This window comes from Microcaecilia unicolor, chromosome 11, assembly GCF_901765095.1.
Source record: "Microcaecilia unicolor chromosome 11, aMicUni1.1, whole genome shotgun sequence".
In the NCBI taxonomy this organism is placed as follows: domain Eukaryota; kingdom Metazoa; phylum Chordata; class Amphibia; order Gymnophiona; family Siphonopidae; genus Microcaecilia; species Microcaecilia unicolor.
Genome location: NC_044041.1, coordinates 105,918,831 through 105,945,385, shown reverse-complemented (window position 1 = coordinate 105,945,385; position 26,555 = coordinate 105,918,831). Strand labels below are relative to the sequence as shown.

At 45.4% G+C, this 26,555-nt stretch overlaps 1 protein-coding gene across 1 annotated transcript in view; it reads left to right on the top strand.

The window, feature by feature from the left end:
* The window catches only part of LOC115480232 (fibrillin-2-like), a 296,051-nt gene that overhangs the window by 143,811 nt on the left and 125,685 nt on the right, over nucleotides 1-26,555 (top strand). The window contains exons 14-22 of the mRNA XM_030218752.1: nucleotides 4,670-4,792; nucleotides 10,381-10,656; nucleotides 11,145-11,198; nucleotides 14,501-14,626; nucleotides 15,717-15,842; nucleotides 21,231-21,350; nucleotides 22,715-22,852; nucleotides 23,013-23,063; nucleotides 25,068-25,193. Of these exons, the coding sequence (XP_030074612.1) occupies nucleotides 4,670-4,792; nucleotides 10,381-10,656; nucleotides 11,145-11,198; nucleotides 14,501-14,626; nucleotides 15,717-15,842; nucleotides 21,231-21,350; nucleotides 22,715-22,852; nucleotides 23,013-23,063; nucleotides 25,068-25,193 (1,140 nt within the window). The remainder of the gene's footprint in view (nucleotides 1-4,669; nucleotides 4,793-10,380; nucleotides 10,657-11,144; nucleotides 11,199-14,500; nucleotides 14,627-15,716; nucleotides 15,843-21,230; nucleotides 21,351-22,714; nucleotides 22,853-23,012; nucleotides 23,064-25,067; nucleotides 25,194-26,555) is intronic.

The window sequence follows — 26,555 nt, the reverse complement described above, 5'->3', positions numbered from 1 at the left end:
GGCGGTCGGGGCGTGGTGACTTCAGGCGCGCCGCGCAGGGCCCCCTTGAGCACGAGGCCCTATGCGGTCGCCTCGGTCGCCTCGCCCTAAGACCGGCCCTGTGGATAGCTTCCTACAAGAAAAGTCCATAAGCCATTATTAAAATGGACTTGGGAAAATCCACTGCTTTTTACTGGGATAAGCAGCATAAAATGTATTGTACTGTTTTGGGATCTTGCCAGGTACTTGTGACCTGGATTGGCCACTTTTGGAAACAGGATACTGGGTTTGATGGACCTTCGGTCTGTCCCAGTCTGGCAACACTTATGTACTTATGATGCAGATTAAGGTTCATCTAGTCCGGTGATGGCGAACCTATGGCACGCGTGCCAGAGAAGGCACGCAGAGCCCTCTCCCTTGGCACGCGCGCCGTCGCTGGTCCGCCCACGCTCCCTCCCTCCGAACACCAGTTTGCCGCCTCCCGCCCTCCCTCCAACCCAACAAGCATCAGGCCGCCCACCCGTCCTCCCTCCCTCCCAGCACCAGGAACCCCCCTCCTCCTGTGATATTTAAAAAGCGTACCGTCCTCCTCGGGATTAAGGCAGCGTGCAGTGTGCAGCGGCAGCGAAGCGCATGTTCTTCGATCGGCGTGCCTTCGGCCTTCCGTCTCTCAAGCTCTGGTCCCGCCCCTCATAGGCGGGACCAGAGCTTGAGAGACAGAAAGGCCGAAGGCGCGCCGAGCGAAGAACATGCACTTCGCTGCCGCTGCACGCTGCCTTAATCCCGAGGAGGACGGTACGCTTTTTAAATTTCACAGGAGGAGGGGGGTTCCTGGTGCTGGGATGGAGGGAGGACGGGCGGGCAGCCTGATGCTTGTTGGGTTGGAGGGAGGGCGGGAGGCAGGCCTGGTGCTGGGTGGGTGGGAGGGAGGCTTGGTGCTGCTGGGTGCTGGGAGGGAGGGCTGCCTGGTGCTGGGTGGGAGGGAGGGAGGGAGGGAGGCTGGGTGCTGCTGGGTGCTGGGAGAGAGGGCTGCCTGGTGCTGGGAGGGAGGGCGGCAGGCCTGGTGCTGGGTGGGAGGGAGGTCTGCTACTGGGTGCTGGGTGGGAGAGAGGCCTGATGTTGGGTGGTGTGTGGGAGGGCAGCACGCCTGGTGCTGGGTGGGTGGGAGGGAGGGAGGCTGGGTGCTGCTGGGTGGGTGGGAGGGAGGGTGGCAGGCCTGGTGCTGGGTGCTGCTGGGTGGGAGGGAGGCCTGCTACTGGGTGCTAGGTGCTGGGTGGGAGGGAGGCCTGATGTTGGGTTCTGGGTGGGAGGGCGGCAGGCCTGGTGCTGGGTGGGAGGGAGGCAGGCCTGATACTGGGTGCTGCTGGGTGCTGGGAGGGAGGGCTGCCTGGTGCTGGGAGGAAGGGCAGGGGGAGAGGAGGGTGGCTGGACATGGGTGGCTGGAGGGGAGAGGAGGGTTGCTGGACATGGATGGAGGGCAAGAAATGAAGAAGAAAGGAGGAAAGTAAAGAAATAAATGGAAAGGAAGCCCTGGAAATGGAGTTAAGAGAACAGATAGCAGCAGAATCAGAAACTGGACCAATATGGATAGAAAAACAAGATCACCAGACAACAAAGGTAGAAAAAAATAATTTTATTTTCATTTTAGTGTTTGGAATATGTCCAGTTTGAGAATTTACATCTGCTGTCTTATTTTGCACTGGGTATACTGGAGCTGCAACAGCTTACAGAAATGATTTATAATGAAAAAAAATCATGTTATTTTTTCCTCCTATACTAGTATAATATTTTCAATGATGTCTGTTTATATTTGCCATGGCTGGTGTAGGGGGTGTGGCTATCATAGGGGTGGAGTCATGTGGTAACCCCGCCCATAATGAGTACTGGCACTTTGCGATAAATAATTTGATTTTTGGTTGCTGTTTGGGCACTTGGTCTCTGAAAGGTTTGCCATCACTGATCTAGTCTATCCAGTTCTATTCCTGGTGCAGTGCCACAGACCCCAGCTTCTTTGCAACTTGGGATCCTCTCAAAGCAATCCTTGTGGTGCTTAATGACCTCGTAAAGCAGCTGGTTACTTGATGTGGTTTGGTGACTTTCCCAGCAGCGGTTTAGCAATTCAGTGGGAACCCCCTTTCTTAAGTTTCAGGGAGTTTATTCTCCTACTCTCCCACCCCCTTCCTCCTGGCTGGACAGTCAGTTTTATGTTACTACCAAACTGGTTGCTTACTTACAGAAATGAGCTCTTTGCTATGGCTTCTGGGAACGCAGACTCTGTGCTGTTTCAGAAGAGCATAGTATGGTCCATCCAATCTACCCAACAAGATAAACTCACAGTGATGTTATTGCAGCTCTGTTTCCTGCAGCACATGGAGCTTTCTGACATCACAATGTGCTGCTGTTCATGTCACAGAATGGATGCATCAGGTATCAGCAAAGCCAAACAGTCTGCTTTGGTCTAATTGTTCAGCTCATCTAGCCAGACACACACACAGGATGAGTTAATAATAAAAAGATATTTGTCTGTGTAGTTCTGCTGGATGAATGCAGCACCAAACAATGGTGAGAAGCATTTAGGTATAGTAAGTCTCTTCCCAAAAGAGTTTACAGTCTAAGGGGTCATTTTACTAAGGTGCACTAACAGATTTAGCATGCTCTAAAAAATTTGGCGTGCATTAATGTGCCGATGATCAAAACTCCTGCGCTGTTCTGAATAGCGCCATAAAAATACAGCCGGAACAGTGCAGAAGAGCAATGTCCTAATGCTCAAAGCTAATGAGATGCAAATATAGGCGTGCTCATAGCTTTTGAGGATTAGGGAGCTCAGCATTTTGGCGCAGAAGGGTTTGGCGGTAAGCTCAGTTCCTGTGCGCATGTGACTGGAAAACCCAAATGTGAAGCACACATTGGCATCTGTTTTCTGCAGCCTAAATGTAAGCATTCTTAATTTTTTTTTCTGGATGCTTATATTTAGATGCAATAGATGCCAGTGTGTGCTTTGTATTTCTTTTTAAGCATGGTCGCTTTAAATTTAGATGCAGGACAATAAAGCTAATGTTTGGGTCTGCTGTTTCTCAGAAGCAGCGCTCATCCTCCTTCTTCTAAAAGCAATCAAACCCGGTAGATTTTGCAGAAAGAATCATGAGAGAAGCAAGAGAATCATGGGACATTCTCTCTTCTAATACCCTTTGCTCGGACCTGGCGTTATTTTTTACAGTAGTAAGGCACCATTGTTTCAGGTGCTCTTTTCTGATCATTGGGGAGGAATATGAAATGACCTCATTTAAATAAGATTGACTACATTTGCATGCTATCTGCGCTAAGTCCTGGTATGCTCGTTGTTTGCCATGCTAGACCTCTTGGATCATTCTGTGCTGGTAAATTTGGGCGCTAGTACAGTGCTAATGGCGTCTAGCGCCCACGTTTACTTTTGATCATTGACCTATAAGTGCCATGCAGCCCATAGGTATAGAACACTAATGGGCTCATTTTTGAAAGAGAAGGACGATCATCTTTCGACATAAAACGGAAAATGGACGTCCTTCTCCCAGGGATGCCCAAATCGGTATAATCGAAACCCGATTTAGGACGTCTCCAACTGCACTCCGTCACAAGGACGGCCAAAGTTCAAGGGGGTGTGTCGGAGGCATAGCGAAGGCGGGACTTGGGCATGCCTAACACTTGGATGTCCTTGAGCCATAATCGAAAAAAACAAGGACGTCCCTGACAAACACTTGGACGTTTTCACCCGGACCTGTTTTTATTAAGACTAAGTCACAAAAAGGTGCCTGAAATGACCAGATGACCACCGGAGAGAATCGGGGATGACTTCCCGTTACTCCCCCAGTGGTCACTAACAACCTCCCACCCTCAAAAGACATCTTTAAAAATATGTCGTGCCAGCCTCTATGCCAGCCTCAGATGTCATACTCAGGTCCATGACAGCGCATGCAGGTCCCTGGAGCAGTTTTAGTGAGTACTACAGTGCACTTCAGACAGGCGGACCCAGGCCCATACCCCCCCTACCTGTTACATTTGTGAAGGAAACAGAAAGCTCTCCAAAACCCACCACAAACCCACTGTACCCATTTATAGGTGCCCCCCTTCACCCGTAAGGGCTATGGTAGTGGGTTTTGGGGAGGGGTTGGGGGGCTCAGCACACAAGGTAAGGGAGCTATGTTCCTGGGAACAATTTATGAAGTCCATTGCAGTGCCCCCTAGGGTGCCCGGTTGGTGTCCTGGCATGTGAGGGGGACCAGTGCACTACAAATGCTGGCTCCTTCCATGACCAAATGGCTTGCATTTGGCCATTTTTGACATGGACGTCTTTGGTTTTGAAAATTGCCGAGAGTCAGAAAAGTCCATGTCTAGGGTGGGGTGCAGCAGCAGAAGGAGCAGCAGCGGGAGCAGTAGCAGTGGTGGTAGGGTAACGGCGGGGGGGGGGGGGGGGGGGCAGCGACGGGGCCCTGAAGATTGCTTGCCCCGGGCCATGCTTTGTATCTCAACAGCCCTGCATTGCTCTACCCGGTGGGAAGCTCTTCCCAGTGTGGAGGCCATGATGTGTGACGCTTCAGGGGTCTCAAAGAGGAGCCCATAAAAGGTGGAGGTGGGAAGAAAGAGGTGTGTGGGAGCTGATGGGTTTTTTTTTTTTCTTTTTTGGTAGATTCATGCTGCTTTATTTTCTTTGCAGATCATGATGAATGTGCCACTACCAATATGTGTCTGAATGGCATGTGCATCAATGAGGATGGCAGCTTCAAGTGCATCTGCAAGCCAGGCTTTGTGCTGGCACCAAACGGACGTTACTGCGTGGGTAAATATCAGCAAGTCTAAGCTGGGGGCTTAAGGCTCCTTCATTACTACTTATCATTATTATAACACTACTAGACATACACAGTGCTGTACACAAACATGTAACATTTAAGACAGAGCAACCAGGCCCAAGGATTCTCCATTGCACATAGACCAACCAGATGCCAAGGCCCTACCAAACATGCTGACTAGCTGAGAACTCAAGACTTTTCTTTTTAAACTGACTCACTGGAGGCCTAAGATTCCTTTGTGCATATAGATCAGTTGAGACCCCAAGAACACTGTTTGCATGCTGTGACTCGCCCTTGGCTTCTCCAAATATGTTAAATGGCTGGAGGTCTGAGATAGATATGTGCATGATAACCAACTGATGATACAGTGTTGCTCCATGCATGCTAACTGACTGAGGACCCATGCTTCTCTGTGCATGTTGATTGATCTAGGAGCTGTCAGATAGCTCCTGAAACACTTGCAGAGCTTTTCTGGACTGTGGAAAGCTCCAGTTTCTGTGCTGTAAAAGCCCCATTCCTCTCCGTTCAAGCACAAGGTCGAACCTGCAAATATTCATGTTACCCAGCTTCATTGGCTCAAATATGACAGGTTTCATGTTTTCAAATCTGGATTTACCCAACTTGTTTCAGACATGGAAATACTTTTAAAACAAATAGGAGGAAATATTTTTTCACTCAAAGACTAGTTAACATAAGAATAGCCATACTGGGTCAGACCAGTGGTCCATCTAGCCCAGTATCCTGCTTCCAACAGTGGCCAATCCAGGTCACAAGTACCTGGCAGAAACCCAAATAGTAGCAACATTCCATACTATCAATCCCAGGGCAAGCAGTGGCTTCCCCATGTCTGTCTCAATGGACTTTTCCTCCAGGAACTTGTCCAAACCTTTTTTAAATCCAAATATGCTAACAGCTGTTACCACATCCTCCAGCAGTGAGTTCCAGAGTTTAACTATACTTTCAGTGAAAAAATATTTCCTCCCCGAATGTGAGAAACAAACAAGAAAACTTAAAATAATTAATTTAGGCCAAAGGCATCCTGGAATAAAAATGTTGTTAACTTTTTAAATATCTCCAAGGAGTGCTGCAATCTGAGATTAAGAGGAAGAGCATTCCAAAGTGTAGGAGCCGTTACACTAAAAATCAGAGCCTAATTTTTTCCAAACAAATGAAACGAAAAGATGGCATCACTAACGGGAACATAAGGAACCAATAATCTTGATAAATACTGTGGGAAACCTGAGTAATAAACCTTATGGACCAAATTTAGTTAGCCAAATTCCCCCGGATTCTATATAGCATGCCTAGAGATCTGCGTCGAACTCCAAGCGTATTCTTTAACAACATGCGTAAGTTAATTGGCTCTGAAACTCATTGCTGGAGGATGTAGTAACAGTGGTTAGCGAATCTGGGTTAAAAAAAAGATTTGGACAAGATCCTGGAGAAAAAGTCCATAGTCTGTTATTGAGATGGACATGGGGAAGCCACTGCTTGCCCTGGGATTGGTAGCATGGAATGTTGCTACTAATTGGGTTTCTACCGTGTTTCCCTGAAAATAGGACCTACCCCGAAAATAAGACCTACTGGGGTTTTCCTGCAAATTTAAAATATAAGACATCCCCCCAAAAGTAAGACCTACCAATTTTTTTTTTAAGCAGGGCCGCCGAGAGCCACCCGAGGTGGCCCCCCCCCCACCCGAGGTTGCCGGGCCCCCCCTCCGTCGCTCCCGGAACTAACCTGAAGCTCCTTTCACCTTCGCAAGTTCGTATTCGAAGCAGCAGCGCAGCAGGGCAGACCTCTCCTTCCTTCCGTGTCCCGCCCTCGCCTGACGTTACGTTACGTCAGGCGAGGGCGGGACACGGAAGAAAGGAGAAGTCTGCCCTGCTGCGCTGCTGCTTCGAATACAAATCCGAACTTGCAAAGGTGAAAGGAGCTTCAGGTTAGTTACGGGAGCGACGGAGGGGGGGCCGGCGACCTCGGGTGGGGTGGGGGCGACCGATGTTTCCCAGAAAATAAGACATCCCCCCGAAAATAAGACCTAGCGCGTTTTGGGGAGGAAAAATAAATATAAGATAGTGTCTTATTTTCGGGGAAACACAGTACCAAAAAATACGGGAAAAATACAATTCTCCTAAACAAAAAATTAGAACAGCAAAAGGGAGTGTTATTAACATCCAGAGACATTGATCGTTGCTTGAACATCATGGATTTATGAGCTAACACATTTTGGCTAAAATTGAACACTGAAAAAACTCATTGTCTTATTATCTCATCCGCATATAATACTTATAAGCCTACTACCCTCGTTACTTCATCTTATTCTCTCCCTATCTCTGATAACCTTAAAATTTTAGGAGTTGTTATTGATAGACACCTTACATTAGAGAGTCAAGTTACGGCCGTTATAAAGAAAATATTTTATTCGATGTGGAAACTAAAACGTATAAGACCCTATTTTCCAAGGGATATATTTGGCAACATGACGTAATCATTGGCATTAAGCCATTTAGACTATTGCAATGGATTATATGCGGGTTGTAAAGTTCAGCTTCTGAAAAAACTCCAGACAGCCCAGAACACTGCTACCAGATTGATATTCAATAAAACGAGATATGATAGCGTTACATCTCTTCGTCGGATACTACACTGGCTCCCAATTATGGACCGTATTACCTTCAAGCTTTGTACTCTGGTCCACAAAATAATCTATGTTGAAGCCCCGGATTATATGATTGATTTACTTGATCTTCCAGCGAGGAACAGAAACAGATCATCTCGTAATTATATGAATCTTCATTATCCCAGTTGCATTGGTCTTAAATACAAAACCACCTACGCGTCTAATTTCTTCTACTTGGGAACGCAGATATGGAATGCAATACCGAACTGTGTGAAAACACTGCATGATCATCAAGATTTTAGGCGCTCTTTAAAGACCTATCTGTTTTGTAAGGCCTACCCTACTGATGCTCCTCAATAGACTCTACATTATATTGCCTCAAAGGACCATTTTATTCCTTATTATTTTGTACTTTATTTTACACATGTACCCCTCCCTTACCTGACCCTATTATTTATTGTCTTGTAAGCCACATTGAGCCTGCTTGTGAGTGGGAAAATGTGGGATACAAATGCTGCAAATAAATAAATTAATTAATGAGCATCAATGGTGAAAAAACAAATAGGACTACTCAAATAGTAGACAACACTTATGTATGGTGTGTCAAGTTCATAAAATGAGTGAGCATTGAGGCATCATACACCAAAGTAGACCAGCTATGTGATCTCCTATAGCCTCCAGCTATTTCAGATCTGCAGCACCAAGTATAGATTAATCATTTGCCCCTCAAGCTGTCAAAACTGTTTTTTTTATATATTTAAGTTTTAATTTTTGCACCATCTTTAAAATGTGTTCGACAATGAAAGAAGAACAGCAGACAACAAGCAGCAACCTTTATACTTAGCTGACATCGATCTGGCATCGATCCAGCGCAGCGCTGAAAAAGATGAAAGCTCCCAACGCCCACTGTGAGAGGAGCAGGGCGTTTCAGTTCCGTGGAACCTGCTTCGGGGGTACTGGCAAACCAGGTCACTGAATGAAAATGCGGCCGCGATACTTTAACCGGAAATTTGACGGTTCTAAAAATAAAAGATTTAAAAAGTGGATCTGGTGAATTGAAGTGCTGCAATAGACCCATTTGGGATCCATTTTTGGACATCCAGGATCACCAATTATAGAATGTAGTTTGAATGTTTAAAGTAGAGGTGCATGCTGACTTGGTGGCTAGTAAACTACAATATGGAGCGTTCCCAGTTGACTCCCCAGGTCGAGTCTTTGATCCTCTGAAGAATGTCTCTTGGCTCAGATCCATCACTGCAATGACCAACAATAACCAGATGAGGTATATGAGATGGGATGAATATAAAATAGAAGAAAAATCCCTGGATGGTTGTGAATGAAGGTTGGAGGTGCCAGATCCCAGCCCAGGTTCCAACTGAGTTGCAAGTATAAAAAAGCAAGAGAGAAACTCCCAAATCAAAAAAAAAAAATGTAGGTTCCTCCTGTTGAGGCCTTGGAAGCTAATTACTGGACGACAGTTTCATCCATGGAGGTCTCAGCTGTCAAAGTGGAATTTTACAGACAGAACGCAGAGTTGCCTTGATGAGAAATTCATTCACAGGTACGTTGTCCTGAAGCAACCACTGCTGTTAGTGCCATTCTGGGTGATATTTCCCTTTGCCCTTTTCTTCTTTTCAGACAGTGGTAGAGATGTCCTTTTTTTGAAATAGATTTTGCAAAATGAAATAAATGGACTAGTGGATTATGTAGAGCCAATACATGCCAGGTCCAGCATGATCCATTTCTTTAAGCTGTTTTATTTTTCCCCATTAGTTTAGCAATGGGACAAAACCAGTACTGGATCAGCCTGTGTGGGATGAGCTAAGTAAGATGGCATCTCAGAAATAACATAGCCATGACTTCTCCATCCTATGACTCTTGGTATAGAGGAGGAATGCTGGTCTGAGATGGTTGATGATGTCTTCCAATGCATGTGACGAGATCAGGACTATGCATTATCTGATGATGATACTGAGATAGGCTGGCTAGCTAAGATCACAATGCGGAAATTCAAGTCTGGATTAATGGTTTAAGGGTGACGTGGAATCAGGTTGCAAGAACTGTGGATGTGAAGACTGGTGTGCCCCATGTCTTTCTCTAAGCGTCTTGTGTAAGTGCCCCATGTCTGTCCTGTAAACACCATTCTTTTCCAGCCCTGCCCCCTCCCTTTCATTTACTACTCCCTTGGATTTCTTTAACCCAAATTGAAGGCTGTGGGCCTGATATTCAGCCAGCGGTGATCAACATTTTGCTGACGCCACCGGCATTGAACCTGGAAATTCAGTGTCGGGCCATGTCCAGGCACTGGCATTGAATTTCTGAGTTTCCAGAGCCAACTAACACATAGCCGGTTAAGTGCAATATTCAGCGCTTCAATGGCTATGGGTTACCGCATGAAGATAGGACTGACTTTTATTCGATCCTGTTTATGCAGTTCAGACGGCTGCTTAAGGGGCTGGCTTTCATTTTGACGCTAACAGTTATTTTCAGTGGCACTAACCAATGCTGAAAATTAGCGGTTAGCCCCGACCAGGAGATTTAACTGGCCAGAACTGTTTCTGGCTGGTTAAATCACTATAAATATGGAACTATGTGAGCTTTTGTGTTAAATCTTAGCTACCAGTCTTGACCACTTCTTGAGCTTTCTCAGCTTCCTCCTTATTTTGTCTGGTCTGCCAGGGATGTCTAGTCCCTTGCAGATGGCTGCATCAGTTGTGAAAACACAAAGCTTTGCTGTTAATTGCTCTCCTGCTGTCACATTATTTATTTATGGGGATTTATTAACCGCCTTTATGAAAAGATTCACCCAAGGCAGTGTACAGTGATTAGTTTGAAAGAAGCTACTGGAGCAGTTAGGAGCAACTTAGTGGTTAGTACAGTAGGCTGAACACCTGGGAACTGGATTCGATTCCCATTGCAGCTTTTTGTGACCCCTGGCTGCTGTTTCCTTTCTTACAGATATCAATGAGTGCCAGACTCCAGGAATGTGCATGAACGGACGCTGCATTAACACAGAGGGTTCCTTCCGCTGCGAGTGCCTGGGTGGCCTCACAATTGGCATTGATGGACGTGTCTGTGTTGACACACACATGCGCAGTACCTGTTATGGCACCATCAAGAAAGGGACATGTGCCCGGCCCTTCCCGGGTGCTGTCACAAAATCAGAGTGCTGCTGTGCCAACCCCGATCATGGCTTTGGCGAGCCCTGTCAGCCGTGTCCAGCCAAAACTTCAGGTGAGAGGCATCACATGGATAGGATGATAAAACATTAGTGGATGGAACAATGTATGGAATCCTGGGATTGATTAATGAGATCGCCTTGTGGTGCTCAAGTGCAAGGAGGTTTAATAAGACAGGAGACTAAGTGACGTCAACACGTTGAATCCATCCCTGTACACTCAAAACAAAGCAAACAAACCTCCTCCTCCTCCTTTCCAACTGGAACAGCTTTAGACTTTTTACAGATGGACCACACATAGGTAATCTGTTATTTCTAATAATCTTTTGCTATTGTTTTCAATAGCATTTGCAATTGTTTGGTGAACGAAAATGGCGACAGGCTGATCTGCCTACTGCTGGCAAGCTCTGCCTACTGGCTTCCAGCTCATATAATGGACTAGATATATCGCTTCATCTCCTGTTTTGTTAAACCTCCTTGCTCAAGTGTCTCCACTGCTTCTTGTGACAAAGAGCTTACTGTATTTTTAAAATTTGTTTTCCAGCCGAATTCCAAGCTCTTTGCAGCAGTGGTATTGGGATCACCGCAGATGGCAGAGGTAAGAGGCTTCACATCAGTCCTCTCAAAGCTCTGAGGCCCCACAGGACTCACTCAGGCCCTCTGAATTCAGAAGGACTAATACGCAAATGGTAATTGGTCGGGAAGAGAGGTGGTAGTATGAGGCCGAGGACTGCTTCTCTCCGTATTTGGGTATAATCGGTTTGTTTCAATGAATTTAAAACACCAAAATAAGTTTCTTATGGCATTCTGTGTTCTGCAGAGGCCAACATGAACCAAAGTAGGCAACTGGTGCCTTTTCATTGATATAAATCAGTGTGCATTCTTGGAAAATCAATGAGGTCGATATTCAAAGCAATTAACCAGCCAGAAACACCTCCTGGAAAGTTAAATCGCTTGTTCAGGCTATCCACTGATATTCAGTGGCACCTAACCAGTTAGTGCCACTGAATATCATCACAGACTGCTAAACTAAAAGCCAGCTATTTTGTAGGGGGGTAGTGGTGGTGGTGGAGTGGCATTTATCCAGTTAAGTGCCAATATTCAGCACTTAACCATCTAAATTTAGCGGTTAAATCAGACCGCATAAAACTCAGCCCTGTCTTTATGTGATGTCACTAGTTGCTGAATATAGCCGATTGCATAAACCCAGATATTCAATACCGGTGCCTGGACATGACCTGTCATTGAATTTCCGGGAATAACGCCGCTGCCAGTTGAATATTGACCCCAATGTCTTTTCAGTGATGTTGATTCAGTTTACAATGATGGCCGGGTAATGCTCTGAGAAGCCAACATTATAGCTCAGCAGTGGTGGTATGCTGTAGCACTAGCTGTGCAGTGCATTGTGGGGCTTGACTTAGGTGTAGCACTGCCATTTTGATGTGAGTGGAGAACAAGAGAGAGACTCTTTATTGTGCCAAATCCTGATCTGAAAACCCCATCTGCTTAGTTTTGATGTCCCTTCTGCTATTCTTTCCTTCTCCAGTCACCCTCTGTACTCCCTCTCCTTCCTCTGCTCCCCCTCCCCTTCCTCTGCTCCTTTCCACTTCCCCAGTTTCTCTTCGATATCCCCCTCTCTAGCTCCCTCCAGCTGTCCTTCATTTGCCTGACCTCCTGTTGCTGCTATTGTCAGCTTGTGACTCCTTCAAATGTTTGGGCATCACTCTGAACTCACAACTCTCTTTTACCTCACACAGACCGCCTTTTATCAAGTGTGCGGCAATGCTGACACAGCCCTTCAAAGTGAATGGGCTGTGTCAGCACTACTGCACCGGCAGCCGCTAGTGTGGCTTGATAAAAGGGGGCCACGGTTCTTCTGTTGCCAGATCCTGTTTTCATTCTCCCCGATATATCTATTTGTTTTGTAGTTACTTGGATGGCCATGCATGTGCCACATTACTTTGCTGTCTCGTCACTTCTCACTTTGACTATTGCAGTATCCTTCTACCTGGTTTCTCTAATACTCTCATCAAATGTCTTCAAACACCTTGATCCATCTTCTCCCATGTGCCCATAGATCTGACCTTGTTATCTAGTATTTGCACATCATCACTGCTACTACTACTACTACTACTACTTAACATTTCTAGAGCGCTACTAGGGTTACGCAGTGCTGTACAATTTAACAAAAAGGACAGTCCCTGCTCAAAGGAGCTTACAATCTAAAGGATGAAATGTCAAGTTGGTGCAGTCTAGATTTCTTGAATAGAGGTATAGTGGTTAGGTGCCGAAGGCGACTTGAAGAGGTGGGCTTTGAGTAAGGATTTGAAGATGGGCAGGGAGGGGGCCTGGCGTAAGGGCTCGGGGAGATTATTCCAAGCATGGGGTGAGGTGAGGCAGAAAGGGCGGAGCCTGGAGTTGGCGGTGGTGGAGAAGGATACTGAAAGGAGGGATTTGTCTTGAGAGCGGAGGTTACGGGTAGGAACGTAAGGGGAGATGAGGGTAGAGAGGTAAGGGGGGCTGCAGATCGAGTGCATTTGTAGGTAAGTAGGAGAAGCTTGAACTGTATGTGGTACCTGATCGGAAGCCAGTGAAGTGATTTGAGGAGAGGGGTGATATGAGTATATCAGTCTAGGCGGAAGATAAGACATGCAGCAGAGTTCTGAACGGACTGAAGGGGGGATAGATGGCAAAGTGGGAGGCCAGTGAGGAGTAGGTTGCAGTAGTCAAGGCGAGAGGTAATGAGAGAGTGGATGAGAGTTTGGGTGGTGTGTTCAGAGGAAAGGGCGAATTTTGCTAATGTTATAGAGGCTTCCTATCACCTATTGTATCCACTTCAAGATCCTCACTGTGACACGTGGGGTTGTCTATCGTTCTTCTCTTATTTCCCCCTATACTTCCTCCAGTCCTGTGTGCTCAGCCCTAGCCCATCATCTTTCCCTTCTCTGTCCACTGTTCCTGATTAGAGTCCACCCGCCATTCTGCATTTTTCTGCACTGCTCCCACTTTTTGGAATTCCCTCCCTATTACCCTTTATTCTAAACAGTCTTTTGTAAGATTCAAGTCCTTGTTAAAAACTCATTTGTTTTCCCTGGCTTTTCCCAATGGGTAGAACATAGAGTTGATCCAATAGTGGCATGCGGTCTCTTGATGTGTTGATTTTATCTTCAATTTTTTTTTTAATTTGTGCCCCTTTCCAATTTGTCTCTCTCTTCTTTCTCTGCTTTCTTTTTTTTTGCCTCCATTTTCCTCTGTCCTGTCAGTTTTATGGAGTTTCTTTCTTCTTTGTAGGATTTTATTGTAAACTGCTTTGTTTGTCTCAATTATCTGACCTAAAGGGGGCCGAGCTGATGTCGGCTAAGTGAAAAGCTGGATAATACAGAAAACAGTGGTGACCCCTTAAAAAATGCACAGAACACATACTTTATGCATAAAAAACAGGCATAGGGTATCTGTATTTAAAATACAGTATTGTTTATTAACACTAACCAGCAGTGTGTGAAGCTGGAAAGCAAGGAGAAAACCTATACTTCTTAATAGCAACGCAATGACATTACTGGGGGGGGGGGGGGGGGTCTGTCAGATATGCCAAATGGTCAAATTAGTGAAGGCTGGATAATCGAAACTGTACAGTATATCAAGCACCAAATATACTAAACTAAACTGTACCTTTGCTAGGCTTTCCCTACTGTCTTTCATTCCCTAACCTCCCTCAGTTATTTCCCACCCCAGTCTCCCTCAGATGCTGTCTTTTGCCCCGGGCTTCCCCTCTTTCCCACCCTACTGCTGCACAACCTTTGTCACTCCTTCACCTTCCTTGGCCTGTACAGACTGTCCCATCTCTAGGAAAGTTGACCAGTATTTTACTATAGTCTCCGCTATGACCATCTTTTCTCCTAGATATTAATGAATGCGCCCTGAATTCAGAGATTTGCCCTAACGGCATTTGTGAAAACATGCGTGGCAGCTACCGCTGCATCTGTAACCTGGGCTATGAATTGGACCCAACAGGCAAGAACTGTGTTGGTAAGTTGAAGAATTGAAGTAAGATTTCCCCATTCTCCTGCCCTTCAACCCTACATTTGTTTTATCGGATTCTGCCAGCTCCTGATCCTTATAGTCATACAAGGTATGTACACCTCCCCTTCATCCCCATGTTCCATAGAGGAGATTCCCCATCCTCTCACCCCATGACCCTGTTGCATGCTGGAGCAAGATGGGAAGTACAAAGTCATTGGGATAAATAGATGAGTGGTAAACTGAAGGCAAATTATGTGTACAGTTGAATAAGGTAGACTTTCTCTATGTCCTGACCTTAGGTCCACTATCCCTGTCCTTTGTTTCATTATCTAGGGCCAAGAGGGTGGCAACACTCTCTTCTCGGCCCTAGATAATATTCTCTATCTGCTTGACTGTAGCTCTATTAACAGTCTCTCTGCTTGGTCTAAGACTTGTTAATGTTCTCTCTTCTTATGCTTAGATATGTTGGTGCTCTTTCTTCTGGCTCCAGCTATATTAGTACTCTTTCTAATGTAATCTGTTTTACTGTTTTATTGGCTTTATTGACTTGGTATATTTTCTCTGTGTAATGTTTTTACTGTAATATGCCCCACTAACGGTCCCTTTTACTAAGCCGCGAAAGCGTCTACGCAAGCCCAACGTGCACCAAAATGGACTCACCGTCCGACTACCGTGTGGCTCTTGTGGTAATTTCATTTTTGGCACGCGTCTGAATAATGTTTTTTTTATTTTCTGGCACTTAACGGACACGTGCCAAGTGGCATCTGATGCGTGTAGGTAATTACAGGCCAAATTCTTTACCGCTAGTTCTATGGTTGGCAGTAAGGTCTGAGACCCAAAATGGACATGCAGCAATTTTGATTTTGCCACACGTCCATTTTTTGGGGGAAAAAAGAGGCTCTGTCTTACAGGCACGTTGGAAAATAATTCTGCGTGCGCCCAAAACTCCTGCGCCTACACTACCGCAGCTTAGTAAAAGGACCCCTTTATTCACTGCTTTATATGATTTCTAGACTAGAAAAGCATATAAATGGATTCATTAAGTAAATGTATACACCCTACCAGACCTATTAACACTCTCCCTTCTTGGTCCTAGATGTGGATGAGTGTTCAGTGAATCGCCTGCTCTGCGATAATGGGCTGTGTCGGAACACACCTGGCAGCTATGCCTGCACTTGCCCCAAGGGCTTTGTCTTTAAGAGTGACACAGAGACCTGTGAAGGTGAGCGCACCCTGCTGCCACGTTTCTGTCACTGACAGAGATACAGGGAGACCTGTGAAGGTGAGCACTTCTGCTGGCTCTCCACCAATGCGGTTGCTGACAGAAACAAACACAGACTAAGAGAAATGTGTGAAGGTAAGTGTCCCCTGCTGACATCCCTCTGCAGGACCCGCTCCAGACCATGAGAGTGTGAGAATGGTCAGTGCTGGTGGGATTCTTGTGTCAGGGTGTGCGTTTCTGCAGCTGCTACTGGGCTTCAGCAGGATACCAGGAACATTTGCAACAGGGGTATCACAAACTGCAAACGCCTTGCCTCCAAATGCTTCTGTCCCACCAACTAGTAACACCCCAGCAAGGGAAGCCAGTGGATGGGGTGCAATTAGACAATTCAATAACATGATCATTGCTCTGAAATTTATGGAAAACAATAGGTAAAAACTACAAAGTCCAAAGACCTATAACATGTAAAGAGGCAAGCAAATGGAAATCTGAGACTGACAAATATTAAGTAGAAGAAATAATAGGGTTAAAGCATCCGGTAATCGGTTCTGTAACGTATGAGACAGGCAACTGAAACTCATTGAGTGTGAATAATCAAGCCTAATTATCACAAAAGAAGGGATTAGCAATATGAACAAAGGGTCCTTGATGGTTAATATGTAGTAAGTACTTTAAATATGTATGGTGGTTGCCCATTACAGAGTAACTCGTATGTAAGAAAAAGTATCTTATATAGAATCTTATTCTGTATCTAGTGTTACTCAATCAGCAGAGGGGAGACATGGTCAAAATGTTTTGCATTGTAAGTTATTTTCACTGCAGTGTCCTGAAGAAGCTGAATCCGGTGGTAAACCTGTGAGGATAGAGTTACAGTAGTCCAGTTGATAAATGCATGAATCAGTCTTCAAAGCATTATTATCTAGAAAAGGTTTTATTGATCTAATCTTCTGAAGTGCAGAAAATATTCTCCGAGAAAGAAGTAAGATATAGGGGCCAAATTTTAAAAAGCCATCGATTAATATTTGAAGGGAACAAAAATTATCCTGAATTGAGATGGGGATATGATTGATAGCTGCACAAAAAGGAGGGGAGGGATTTCTTCTGGAAAACTGAAGAACCTCAGATTTGGCAGGGTTCAAAACCAGTCTATAATCTGATAACAATGAAGCAATCCTGGTTAGATTTGGATTAAGGGCTTGCTGAAATTTAAGATCCCAGGAGTCATGGAAGGCAAGAAATTGGATATCATTAATGTAAATATATACTGTTAAACCCAGGTCCTGCATGAGGGTTGCTAAAGGGGCTAGAAAAATACTGAACAAGACTAGGGCCAGGATTGAGCCCTGAGGAATTCCACTTGATAGTTGCTAAGAGGAGGGAGTTTGATAACCCAGGCTCACTTCAAAAATATGTGATGAAAAATAAAAACAGAACCAATTCAAGGGAACCTCTTTAATCCCGGATTCATGGAGTCAAGATAAAAGTAGTAAATAATTTACTAGGTCAAAAACCAAGCTAAGATTCAAGTGCTTTTCTTGAATCCAAATGACAGACAGTGTCACTTAACATTGATATCAAAACCATTTCAGTACTGTGGATTTCCAGAACTTGACAAACTGTGAAAGTATTGCTTTCTCTGTTACCTTTCCTAAGAAACTGAGGTTAGCAATAGAGCAGAAATATCATAGAAAGGAAGAAGGGTAAGTTTCTTTACCCAAGGTCTAATTGACAAGCACTTCCATAGAGAAGGTACTACACCAAAGGTGAGGCTTGAATTAATTTAATCCAGATAAACAGGAAGTGATTTGTTCAAACAATCTTTCAATAATTGAGCAGGGGCTACATCTGATGGTGATCCAGATGCTTGAGTCTTTTTGAATTAGCTTCTACAGGCCAAGAAAGAAGAGAGGTAAAAAAGAAGAAAAGGAGCTAAAGGCTAAGGAAAAAGAACAGGAAGATGCAAATTGGGCTGGAAGAGAGCAGGGGCGTAGCCAGACACTCAAGTTTGGGTGGGCCTGGACCCAAGGTGGGTGGGCAGAACTCCACCTTGTCCTACAAGTGATTTGGTTTCTCCTTCTCTCGCCTGCATGCCATATGGTCTTTCAAACATCCCCTCTCCCCCATATACCTTTTAAATTGCAGATTTTCACCGGCAGCAAACAGTTGTTGGGAGTTTTTGACTGGTGGGGCTTGGGGTCCCTACCAGCCACATTATAGGTGTGCTGCTACTTGGTGGGCCTGAACCTAAAGTGGGTGGGCCTGGGCCCACCCCAGCCCACCCTTGGCTACGCCACTGGAAGAGAGACTGGAATAGGAGGAAAAACATACAAATCACTAAGTGAAGAACCTTGAAGCAAATTTAGCATGTTCAATGCATAATCATCAACTGTAAAATCCAGGGCCTGGATCTCAATAATTTTGCTGGAACAAAGTTGCTTGACAATATTACAGTTGATGTATGTGGTTGCTTGCAGAACAAACTTCTTTAGAGATACAAGGTCTTTTTATGTTCTTTAAACATAAAACGAAAGTCTTATATTCACATTGTAGAGATTTACAGCGTTGTAAACTGGCTGAGATTTTATGCTTCCGCCATTATCTCTCTGCCCATTTTAGTGACCTCCTGAGAACAGGGGCGTAGCCAGACACCCAATTTTGGGTGGGCCTGGGCCCAGGATGGGTGGGCAGAATAACTTTGCCCTGTCCCACAAGTGATTTGGTCTCTTCCTCTCTCGCCTGCATGCCATTTGGTCTCTCAAACATCCTCCCTCCGTCACATGCAGCAACTGATTCAAGACCCAAAGCATGTCTACATCTCTGTATCTAAAGAGAAACAATTTGTTTTGAATTGGCCTAGTCAAAGTCCTGACTTGAACACAGTAGAGAAGCTGTGGCAGGACCTGAAACAAGCAGTTCATGCATGAAAACCTATCAATGTGTCTGAATTGAAGCAGTTCTGCAAAGAAGATTCCTTAACAGCAATGTGAGACATATCAAATTATGGGAAGCATTCATTTGCAATTGCTGCTAAAGCTGGATAACTTTGTTTCTTAAATAAATGATGTAAAAACAATGTTATGTGCTTAATTAGCACATATGAGTTATCTTGTTGGGCAGACTGGATGGACCGTGCAGGTCTTTTTCTGCCGTCATCTACTATGTTACTATGTAATACACACTGCTCATGTTGGCCCCACAGCCTTCCCTCTGATGCAACTTCCTGTTTCCGCATAAGTGGGAAGGCTGTGGGGCTGGTGCGACTAGTATGTATCAGTCGCTGCTCACTGCAGGCGAAGATCTGCTATTTACAAGGTATGCAGGAAGGACAGTTAGGAGTTTTTGGCTGGTGAGGCTTAGGGATCCCTGCCAGTGGCGTTCCTAGGGGGGCTGGCACCCGGGGCGGATCACCGATTCGCCCCGCCCCCTGGGTGCAGCACCCCCCCCCCCCCGATGCAGCGCGGACACCCCCCCCGGTGAAAGGACACCCCCGCAAAGGAACCCCCCCGCCGGGTGCATGCCGCCGGGGGGGGGAGGGGGTGCCGCGCGCGCCTGTCCTCTGTTGTTCCATGCTTCTTCTCTGCCCCGGAACACCTGTTCCGGGGCAGAGAAGAAGCATGGGACAACGGAGGGCAGGCGCGCGCGGCACCCCCCCCCCCCCGGCGGCGTGCACCCGGGGCGGACCACGCCCACGGCCCCCCCCTAGGAACGCCACTGATCCCTGCCCCTGCCAGCCACATCATAGGTGTGCTGCTACTGGGTGGGCCTGACTCCAAAGTGGGTGGGCCTGGGCCCATCCAGGCCCACCCTTGGCTACGCCACTGCCTGAGAAGTCTAAATTTGTTAGAGAACCATGGTTTACATTTGTACATATTCCTGGTGATCTTTATTGGAGCAGAGAGCAAAGTGCTCAGATCATCAGAAGACACTGTAGACAGAGGCAGGGCATGATAAACTAGCAAAAAGCTTACTAGATGTGAGGCATTCAAAGATAGCCACAAAGAATCGATGGAAGAAAAGAAATGAGTTTCAGTTTCTTTTGGACAATAAGTAGAAAGTGCAAACAGTTCTACTCCCCTGCCTCTTTTCGTAGGCCAATTATGTTAAAAAGAGGAGTAGTCTGGAGGACAACTTTATACAAGTTCCTTTTCCCTTAACCAAGTTTAGGTTACACCACACACACAGGGCTAGGTTTGAATAAAGATATTGTAAAGAACATTTTGGTTTTAGCAATCAAATATTCAGTAAACCTACCTGGAAATGTGAAGACATCCAAGCTTTATTAGGTAGAAGAGAAAGGTGTTGATATTCAGCTGGCAGCGCTCAGTGTTTTGCCGACTGCTGCCGGCATTATGTCTGGAAATTCAGTGCCGAGTCATGTCCAAGCTTTGGTGTGACTTTGGCTGGTTAAGTGCACTTAACTGGCCAGGTGCTGAACCTGCCCCGGAATGCCCCCCCAAATAGTCAGATTTGCTTTAAGTGCTAACCAGTTATTTTCAGTGGTACTAACTGCTTAAGTGCCACTGAAAATGGTGAATTAGCCCTGAACAGGCTAGGAGCCATTTCTGGCTAATTAAATCACTTTGAATATTGATCCTGAAGCTCTAGGGATACAAATTAAGGAATACATCATTGGACGAGTGAAATAACCAAACCAAGGCTGGTGACCAATTTGAACTGGAATAGTGTTAGGTGGCATTGTGGGATAGAAAAAGGGATCAATAGATGATCAAAACGTCAAGACAAAATAACAAGAAAAGCATACCAGGAGATGTATGAAGGAGCATGCAGAGGAGCAAGCTCTTTGCATTCTACTACTACTACTTAACATTTCTAGAGCGCTACTAGGGTTACGCAGCGTTGTACAATTTAACAATTGTACAATTTAACAATTTAACAATTCGGTGTGAGCCCAAGGGGCTGTGTACTGCTGAATTAAGTGTCTTAAAATCCAACAGGGACATCTGGTAGTTTACCATGGAAGTGGGCAGAGTCACAATGGGTCAGAAAAAACAGGGAATATGGAGAGTCTGTAACACAATATTAAGTAAAACAAAATAACAGTAGCAAAGTACAACATCCAATGTGGTAGGCTGCATGCTGCTGAATTGAGTATCTTCAAAATGACCAGTAGGGCGCATCACAGAAATGAGTGGACTCAGAGAATAGGTCATTAAGAGCAGGGAATACAGAGAGTCTGTAACACAAATTTGATGATATGCACATTTTTGCTTTGAGTAACATCTGCAATATTTCAGAATTACATAAGCCAGTTACTCTTGGCTCATGTAGAGATTTTTGTTTTTGCTCTTTTTGAATCCACAACATTTCTCTAATAGTCCTGTTGACTCTAGACAACTTCTACATCTAACAACTACTGTCTTTCTACAGATGTGAACGAGTGTTTGTCCAATCCATGTGTGAACGGTGTCTGCAGGAATAATGCTGGCTCCTTTGTATGTGAATGCTCTTTGGGAAGCAAGCTGGACCCCACCGGGACTATATGTGTGGGTAAGATTCCCTCTCACACTCGGTCTACTTCACATTCTCTTCCAGAACTTATTCAAAACTCTCATCCATTGTAACATAGGAACTCAGTTTTTTTTTTTTTAATTAGGATTTATTTACTGCCTTTTTGAAGGAATTCACTCAAGGCGGTGTACAGTAAGAATAGATCAAACATGAGCAATGGGCAATTACAGTAGTAAAAATATTCAAATAACAATACAAAGTATGGCATAGAATACTACTTACAATATCAACACAATATGTAATAGAACATTTTAATTGACAGTGAAGGGTATAAGAAAAGATGGAACATATAGAGTATGTAATAGAGTAAGAAGAGTTAGAAAGTAAGGTGACTAATTTAAAGAAAGTTGCACTTGAGATCAGAAAGATGGTTAAATATTATCTGAGCTAGGGTAGGAGTGGATAAACATATCCTGCTGCAGTATATGCAGCCCGAGTCACTCCTCGTGTGTGTGAGTGAGACTAACAAGTTAGTTACTTCTTCCATTCAAGGCCTGGTTGAAGAGCCAAGCTTTCACCTGCTTCCTGAAGTAGAGATAGTCTTGTGTTAAGTGGAGCCTTTCAGGCAGTGCATTCCAGAGTGTGGAGGCTACTCCAGAGAAGGCTCGCTTGCGGGTATCACATCGTGTACTGTCTTTTGATGAGAGAAAGGGACCAGACTGACACATACAGTCCTCACATTTGAGTTTCTTCTACTTGGAGTAGATGAGCATTCAAACTCCCATCACCACCCTCCACATCCATCTCAAGCATGGCCAGGATCTGCTAGAGTACTGGCCTCTGCCACCTCTACTGGTAGGCCACCGGCAGAAATTCATCCATATGAATTCTCTGCTCAGGGCAGGGCCAGTGATACGGGATGGCAACCAGGGCAATTGCCCGGAGCCCCCGTATCACAGGGGACCAAAAGCCTGCCTGAAGCAGAACGAGGCAGGGCCTGAAGGTGGACTTTGAGGCCCCTTTATCAGTTTCTGTATGTCTAACACTGACTCAGGCTCAGTTGATAATAACTGTGTAAACTTAAATACAGAAAGAGAAGGCAGAAAGCACAGGGAGTGAGGTACAGTGAGTGAGATACAGAGAGTGGAGGTGAGAGGATGGGAGGTACATGAGAGACTGTGATACAATATTTAATGTGATCACACCTGGGCACTGTGCACACACCAGTGGATCATGTTTCTGATGTGGTATGTTCATAGCAGGACACTGTGCATATGTCACCAGCTCATTCTATGGGGTGGTTTGATACCAGCTCCACAGTGTGAAGCTGTCCATGCACAGCTGAAGTTCCTAAGTCTAGCTGCAGACATATCTGAATACTTTCCCTTCTTTTGCCTTTACAGACAGTATGAAAGGAACATGCTGGCTAAACATCCAGGATGGTCGCTGCGAAGTGAACATTAATGGAGCGACACTGAAGTCGGAGTGCTGTGCCACCTTGGGAGCTGCCTGGGGCAGCCCATGTGAACGCTGCGAGATTGGTAATGCCATTTCTGTCTCTCTGCATTGAGGCCATGCAGTGAGGGTAAAGGGTTCCCACCTGAAACCCTGCTGCTTTTCCAACCTGATCTCATCTGGCGACCATCAGGTATCATATGTTCATGTTTTATTTAGTCTCCCTCCTCTATTCCTCTCCTCTAGATGCCGCCTGTCCAAGAGGTTACGCCCGGATGAAGGGAGTGAACTGTGAAGGTGAGTCTCACAGCACCCAGAGAGCAGGAGCAACAAGGATAACAATAAATGGGACTTGATATACTGACTTTCTGTGGGTTTTGCAACTGCATTCAAAGTGATTTATATAGTATATACAGGTACTTATTTGTACCTGGGGAAATGGAGGGTTAAGTGACTTGCCCAGAGTCACAAGGAGCTGCAGTGGGAATCAAACTCAGTTTCCCAGGATCAAAGTCTGCTGTACTAACCACTAGGCTACTCCACCACTCCGATATTTACCAAGGTCAATATTCTAAAGGGTTTAACCCGGCAGAAGAGGCTTCTGCCCGTTAAAACTCGCTGAGGTGGCCAGCTGATGATATGCAACAGTATTTATCTGGGTAGTGCTGCTGAATATCTCTACTAACCAGCCATTCCCTAACCAGCTAGGCTAGGGCCGGTCCAGGGCCAGATTCTATGTGGCACCTGAAAAATCCATGCGGAATAAATTTCCACCTAAACGTATTCTATAAGCAGCGCCTAGATTTAGGCACGGTATATAGAATACATTTAACTGCGCATCCATTTGCAGCAAGGAAAATGTGGCATAAATACCGGTGCGTAGATTTAGGCGCAGAGGGCATATTCCATAACAGTGTGCGTAAATGTTGGAACTCCCGCAAAATGCCCATTTCCACACCCATACTCATGCCCCTTTTTGGCTGCGTGCATTAGAATTTAAGCACTCTGCGTTACAGAATACACTTAGTGAGTTATGCGTGTAAATTCTAATTATTGCCTATTAGTGCTTATTATTGCTTGTTAAATGCTGTTATCAATGCTGAATAGCTTGTTAAGCCAATTAAGTAACACGTGCTGTTATAGAATATGCTTGGATTTCAGCGCGGAAAACTAGGCATGATATATAGATTCCGGGGGTTAGCAGCGATATTCAGCCCTCTAATTGGCTAAGCAAGTGCATAAAAAAGCCTGTCCTAACTTTAGGCACCAAGCTAACCAGGCACTGGTCTAAATCAGTGGTGTAGCAGACCCAGTATTTTGGATGGACCCTTCCACGCCCCCACCCCATTTTTGCTGCCTGCACCAGCCCTACCAGCTTCCATCTTCCACGTCCCAACAGACAGGAAACAGGCAATGACATCAGTGAGGGTGGGACGTGGCAGATGGAAGCCTATGGGACCAGCACAGGCAGCGCAGGTGCCGGGGATGCCTGTAAAGTATACTGGGGAGGGTCGGGATTCAGAGACAGAAGGGCAGATGCCGGGATTCTGTGGAGGAAAGAGGGGAGAGAGTAGTCTGGTGCCACCACTGGGTGGGCCTGAGCCAAGAATGGGTGGGCCTGTGCCCACCCGTAGCTACGTCACTGACTCTGTATATCGGCCTTGTTCATTTCTGGGTCAATACTGGAGGCCAGACATGCCCCACATTGAATATCTGAGATTAGTTCAGCCCGCAGCTGAGGGCTATTTACAAGCTATTTACTGCTGTGGGCTGAATATCGGGTCCATCAGTTTTCTAGCATTGCTGAACATACACTGTATAGTGGTAAGTGCTCAGCTACAATATGACCCCGCCCAAAGAGCTTATAATCTAAGTGAGTACCTGAGGCAATGGGAAATACTGACTTTATTCAAGGTCACAAGGGGTATTAGTGGCAGACATAAGCATAGTTTGGAAGGAGGGTGTGGAGGGAGCTGTGCCCCCACCAAGCGTGCAGGTTCTAATACTTGAATAGGTTCCCCCTCCCCCCTGCAAATATGATTTCCTCACCCTTTATTCTTTCCATCCCCAAAGTAAGCAGGCAGACTATGCCGATGGTGGCATCCCTGTTTCTCAGTGCAGTGCTCGTACCACTAGGCCATTTTCTCTTCCACTAAGCCACTTCCTCATTCTGCTCCAAAGGGGCAGTCTGTGAGACAATATTTCCTCAGAAGTCCCAGCCTTGCCCTATCTATGTTTATGAATGCATTGCCATGAGACCACAAGGTCGAATCTGACTGCACTCTGTTTGGTTTGACACAGATGTGAACGAATGCTCCGTCTTCCCTGGGGTGTGTCCCAACGGCCGCTGCATAAACACTCCTGGCTCCTATAAATGCGAGTGTCCAGAAGGGCTGACCCTTGATGGAAGTGGCAGAACTTGTGTTGGTAAGGACAGGAACACACACCAGATGGGGGGTGGGGGAGGGGTTAGCAGCAGCAGGATACTGATTGTAAATATGTCCAATGTTTTATTTGTACCTACTTCTGCATTTTAATTTCTGTTTATACTCACAAGTCTTGCCTTTTATCATTTGGCCCTGTATATTGTGTATGCCACCATCCTTCTCCTCCTCTCTCTGTACCTCTGTCTGTGTCATGTCACTCAGTGTAACATGCCATACCACACTCTTCCTCTTCCTTCCTTTGTGTCTTTAAGATTCCATGTCCTGTCATATAAGACAGCATGTGGATGACGCTCCAGATAAAGATAACTATTTATTGGATAACAACAGGACTCGACACAGCTGTGTTTCAGCCTAAAAGGCCTGCGTCAGGAGTCTTGATGTGTCTATCGTCGTCAGTATCTCATTCAAAAACTTGCTGCGTTGTATGCACCAAAGCAGAGCAGGGCTATTTAATCTCTTCCAAAACTGAGAGGTTGTACTTGGAGTCGATAATTTTTGGAAGAGATTAAAAAGCCCTGCTCTGCTTTGGTGCATACAACGCAGCAAGTTTTTGAATGAGATACTGACGACGATAGACACATCAAGACTCCTGACGCAGGCCTTTTAGGCTGAAACACAGCTGTGTCGAGTCCTGTTGTTATCCTATAAATAGTTATCTTTATCTGGAGTGTCGTCCACTTTTTGAGTCATCTTCGCTGCCTTATGGCACAATACTTTTTCTTGCGAAGACCTGCTTCTTCTGTTTCACATCAATACAAGACAGCATACCACTCTCCATCTCTTTCCTCCATGTTTCCAACCTTTTGCATCTTATTGCGCAGCTGTGGCACCTTCCTTGTGTGTCTGTGATGTTCTGTGTCCTGTCCCACAACACAGTAAGCCCCAAAAAACAGCAAGGCAGACAATCCACAAAATCCAACGTGGAGATAAACAAAGCAGACCAGTCAGTAATGTAAATCAATCTTTATTATAGGGTAAACACCCCAAAGGAAAATGCCCAACAGAGGCTGTGTTTCGCCCTAAAGGGCTGCATCAGGGGCTCTAAAATAAGGTCTTCATACATGGCAATGGTTAAAAAGCATATGCCCTAGTTGTCACCAAATGTAGTAAATGGACAAAGAACTAAGGCACAATAGTAGGCAAAAAACCAGCATACAGGTTTCGTCAGGGGTAAAATCGCACTCCAGAGAATGACAGCGTGTAACCACACACTCTTCAATCTTGCTGGAAAAAGATTTGGGGCGTTTCCCCTATAATAAAGATTGATTTATATTACTGAGTGATCTGCTTTGCTTATCTCCACTACACAGTAAGCCATCCTCTCTGATGTTGTGTGTCCCGT